Genomic DNA, 5002 nt, shown 5'->3' on the forward strand with positions numbered 1-5002 from the left:
GTTGCGTCAATATTAACTCCATGTTGACTCCTTCTTGACTCCATGTTGTCTTCGTATTAGCTCCATATTATTTCGGAATTGTCTTCTTAATACTGGCTTCGTACATGCTTCAAGTTATTTATTAATGAACTCCATGTTATCTCTGTATTAACTTCAGTATTAAATCTATATTGACTCCATATAAAACTCAAGTTGGTGCAGAATTAGCTTTATGCTGTCTACATATATTAGCTCCATGTTGACTTCGTTTGAGTTCCATGCTGATTCCATGTCAACCTTAGTTTGCTTCCACATTAGGCCCAGTTGACCTCTGTATTAACTACGTGCTGACTTTCGTTACTTTCTTTGAGAATTACAACATTAATAGTTGGTAAAACATCGAATAAATAGCTCCATTGGTGTTCTTACCAAAAGGAGAAACAACCCTAGACCACGATTATCATTAAGCCCGATTACGTATATATTCAGAAATGCCGGCCGAGAAATTCATGCCATCAATTTACAAATGTATGCTACTTATATTTATTTGAATTATAATTGAATATAAATGCAATAGAGAAAAGTCATTGCAAGGATGCCAAAGAAGGGTTTTAATACATCGAAAAAGGAGGTCAGCATCTTTCAATGACTGAAACCAAGATGTCTAATGCAAAATTCTTAGCATATTTATCTTGACAATAAAAATAGACATAATAATGTGATATCGCCACTTTATAAGCAATCAGTTGCTAATTGTCTATTACTGTTTGTAATTAATTATATAAATTATATTATTTAATCACATGCAAGTGAATAGATAAATGCATATGATGGTAATCATTTACAACATTAAAATGTGCCATTTACTTCGTTTCGTCGTCAAAGTACCTCAAAAACGGAAAAACAGATGAATCAATTGAATTATTGTAAAAGCCTTTTTACTTTAAGGATTCAAATTTTCAAATAATATTAGATTTCAAAGTACGTGCTGCTCTCTAGTAGCTATTGTCCACATTATTTCGTCCATAAGTCAGCGAATACTTAAACCTTCTCAAACGAAGTTGGTTTCTACTACTTTTCACTGCGTTATTATTTTGAAAAAAACAGTAAAAGTGAATAAAATCAGAAAATAAACATTTATTAAATTAGTATTTTTAGTTTTCCATTATTTTCATCCAAAAAGGGGGTAAGTTGTATCTTAACAATATTTATATTTATAAATTGCTTCAAATTGTGAAATGGTGTTATTAATAATTTGTTTATATTATTTTTGGGAATTATGATTCTTTTGAATTTAAGGGCAGATATTAAATTCGAAAGCTCATTTTCCCAATTTAGATTTTTTAACTATATGTGGCGCTGAAGGTATCTTCCTTCGAATAATTGTAGGTGTCTCTGCAAGAGAGAGGGGGCACAGTCGCAAATTTTTGTGGGGACAATAAGTAAATAAAATATAATAAAAATGCAGGTTATGTAGGTTATGTAGTCGTTTTTCGATTAGATAAAAAGCAGTGACGCAATTAATCTCACGGTAAATTGTTAATTTCGTTCAAAGTAACGTACAGAACATGTAGTTGTGAATTTTCGTGTATCCAGTGTTAATTTACAATAATGGTTTCTGTCACCCAATGTCTCGATGATAATAGCAGCGATGGACATTCATTCTTTAAAAGAGTTGGATCAGCTTTATTCTACGGAATAGCTTCTTTTATGATAACTGTTGTTAACAAGACAGTTCTAACTTCTTATGGATTCCCATCGTTTCAAGTTTTAGGGTTAGGTCAAATGACAGCAACTATAATAGTGCTTTTCATAGCAAAACAGCTACGAATTGTTAAATATCCTGATTTAGAGCCTAATACATTTCGAAAAGTATGGCCTCTCCCACTTATATACGTAGGAAATATGCTTTTTGGCCTAGGAGGAACCAAAGAATTGAGTTTACCAATGTTCACTGCATTGCGAAGATTCTCCATACTTATGACAATGGTTTTGGAGTTGTACATTTTAGGAATAAGGCCTTCTTTCAGTGTACAGTTTAGTGTGTATATGATGGTCGCGGGGGCAGTTTTAGCTGCATGTGATGACTTAGGATTTAATCTACAGGGTTACATATTTGTCTTACTAAATGACTTCTTCACTGCAACTAATGGGGTGTATATGAAAAAGAAGCTGGACTCAAAAGAGTTAGGAAAATATGGGCTTATGTTTTACAATTCATTGTTCATGATTTTCCCAGCACTGTTCTTTGCTTATTACAGTGGTGATTTGGAGAAATCTTACAATTTTGAATCATGGACAAATGTTGTGTTTCTTGCACAGTTCCTGATGTCGTGTGTTATGGGATTTGTATTATCCTACAGTGTAGTGCTGTGCACCTTGCACAATTCTGCTTTAACAACAACAATCATCGGGTGCTTAAAAAACATTCTAGTGACGTATTTGGGGATGGTCATTGGGGGTGATTACATCTTTTCGTGGATTAACTTTGTTGGATTGAACTTTAGTGTTATTGGAAGTTTGCTGTACACTTATGTGACATTTAGGAAGAAAGAAACCCCTGCATATATCCCAGTGCCCATGGAAAACTCGAGAAGTGCTAATGTTGTATAGCGATGGTTTTTCTTTAGGTCATCTTATAAAAAATAAAGTAAGGTTTCCATTGAAACTTTAGTACTTCAGTATTTGCTGTTTTATTGAATTGCAATTTAAATGCTAGTCTTTTAAACAATTAGCAATTTAAAAAAATATCTTTTCTACAAAACAAATTGTTATGATTAAAAAGTTTTGATGTTTTCTTTACAAAATTTTTGTTTTATCCATTAGTATATTGAATGAATTTGTATGTAAAAAGTTTTGTGCCATTATAGGTAACTACAATGGATACTCAATAGTGTGAACCAAAAAAGAAAAAACAATTGTTCATGTTAATGAATGTTCAATGTGGACTTAATAAACAGCATTAATTACTAAAACAAACATTTACATACAAGTATTAAACAATTGCAAGTTAATATCATGTTTCACGAAAGAAGTACTGGCTTTTTTCTTATCATTAGTTTTCTCTTAGTTTTCGGGGAAGTACCAGTATATAGGGGATTTACAGTAATGGCGTAAAAGCAGCGTCGAAATATCAGATTTTAAAGTCAATAGACATTAATTTCTATAAGCGAATGTTTAATTCATAACATAATTAATGTTCGGTTCACGTAATGGGGGGTTTTCATGGCGATGTTCACACTATCGAGTGTCTTTTACATAACTGGATAGTTATGAAGTAGGACAATTGATTTATTTAGTGATATTCCGATAATTGCGATTGATATTTATTATTAACATGTTGAATATTTTCATTCTAAGGGAGGTTTGAAAGGGCTTATTGCATAATGAAAGGCCCGTGTTACGAAATTTATTCCTTTCTCAATTAATCGTTTTATTGGAAAATTAGTGAGGCGTAAATCAATTAATTAAACATAAATAATAAATGAATGTGATTAAAAGGATTTACATTTTGCGTATATCAAACGGTGTAGTAATTATTCAGTGGATGCAATACAAATAATTGCCTAATAGGATTTTATTATTATATACCTAATTGTTATGTCCTTTTCATCGGGGTATTTTTTTTTAATTTTTGCCCACTCAGTCACAGTTACGTATACTTTAAAACAATAGGTCTTAAAAATACAATAGTACGTATAAAAAGAAAATAAAATTTTTCTGTTTACGCCTAGGTTTTTATGAAAAGAATTAACTTTTATCTTACCATTGTGGTACCTAGAAAGTTCGAAATTTACCTGTATATAGACGCTATTAGATGTAATTAATAAAAAATAAAAAGTGGTGCTATTGTTTTACGATTATATTAAAAGTTAATGATGCTTTTTATCGTTTTTTTAATTCTGTGATGGTACCGAACTGCAATTTTTATATATTAGGTACCTCCTAAGCACAAGTTCATTTTTTTTTCTGAGTTTTCCAACCGTTTTATTGGAATTGTAGGTATAATAAGCCAGAAATAGTTTCATTACTTTTTATTAGACAAACTTGAGTGTCAGTACTGACCATGAAGTTGTAGATGCCAAAGTATTTTAACATCTTCCTTGTCTAATTTGCCCTTGAATGCGTTAACTACCTAAACTAACTAATATTGTTTGTTTATCTACTTATACTACAAGTCGTTTCAATCAGCATAAATAATATTTGCTTACTAATTTCAGATTGCATTTTTAAATGCTTATTTAATCATGGGTGTTAAATAGCCTTATAAAATTTTGATAGTCCACACAGATGATTAAAAAATACCTACTTAAGTCAACTTCACTGAATGCTTTTGTGTTAATTTTCACTTTTGAAAAAATGTACTTATCATAATCAGTAAAAATATTTTCGTTTCGATTTTAGTTTTTGTTGTTTATAAAGAAAAAGGTTACCGAATGTTTCCCTGTAGGTTTATACTTTTCTAAAACTTATGATGTGGTGCCTATAAATAATATAATTTCTATAAAGACATAATAGTATGTTATACCTACGATTTAAAACTTATTAATTAATTCTAGGTAGGTTTTAAATTTTTTTGTGATTGGAAAATAAGTAAATGTGTTGATGTGTTGATTTTACTTACTTCCTTACTATGTAATNAGTGTAAAACATATATATATATATATATGACCTGTAAAAATGAATTTCATTGATTTGTAAAATGGGGCTGAGGTAAAGGATTGCCTGTGATGTACAAAATAAGAATAAATAAAATGTTGATATTGTATATCTGCGTAATTATTACTTTCCTCTTTTATCTAAACCAATGTGATAAAAACAAATGGCTTATCTGTCAATAAATTCGATCAGGTAATAAGTGCCTTTTTAATTGAAAGATAAATTCTACATGTTCTCATAAAATAGTGTAAGTATTACCTTGCAATTGATTTATCGGTTTTTTGCTCTTCTTTAAGAAAGTTTATATCTCGTTTCTGAACAGGGGCGCACTAAGGCCTAGGCACGTGCCTAGGTCCGTACTACT

General features: G+C 30.6%; 1 protein-coding gene across 1 annotated transcript; it reads left to right on the forward strand.

Moving 5' to 3' along the window:
- The first annotated feature begins 1244 nt into the window (after positions 1-1244).
- Positions 1245-2663, forward strand: LOC108743826 (UDP-sugar transporter UST74c). The gene has a single exon (XM_018479420.1). The coding sequence runs from the start codon at positions 1591-1593 to the stop codon at positions 2590-2592; it is 1002 nt and encodes a 333-aa protein (XP_018334922.1). The 5' UTR covers positions 1245-1590; the 3' UTR covers positions 2593-2663.
- Positions 2664-5002: the final 2339 nt, after the last annotated feature.

The sequence above is a fragment of the Agrilus planipennis genome, unplaced genomic scaffold (assembly GCF_000699045.2).
Source record: "Agrilus planipennis isolate EAB-ADULT unplaced genomic scaffold, Apla_2.0 scaffold1797, whole genome shotgun sequence".
NCBI lineage: Eukaryota > Metazoa > Arthropoda > Insecta > Coleoptera > Buprestidae > Agrilus > Agrilus planipennis.

Excerpts from the sequence above, each read along its gene's own strand:
- LOC108743826 (XM_018479420.1), top strand. The coding sequence starts at position 1,591 with ATGGTTTCTGTCACCCAATGTCTCGATGATAATAGCAGCGATGGACAT.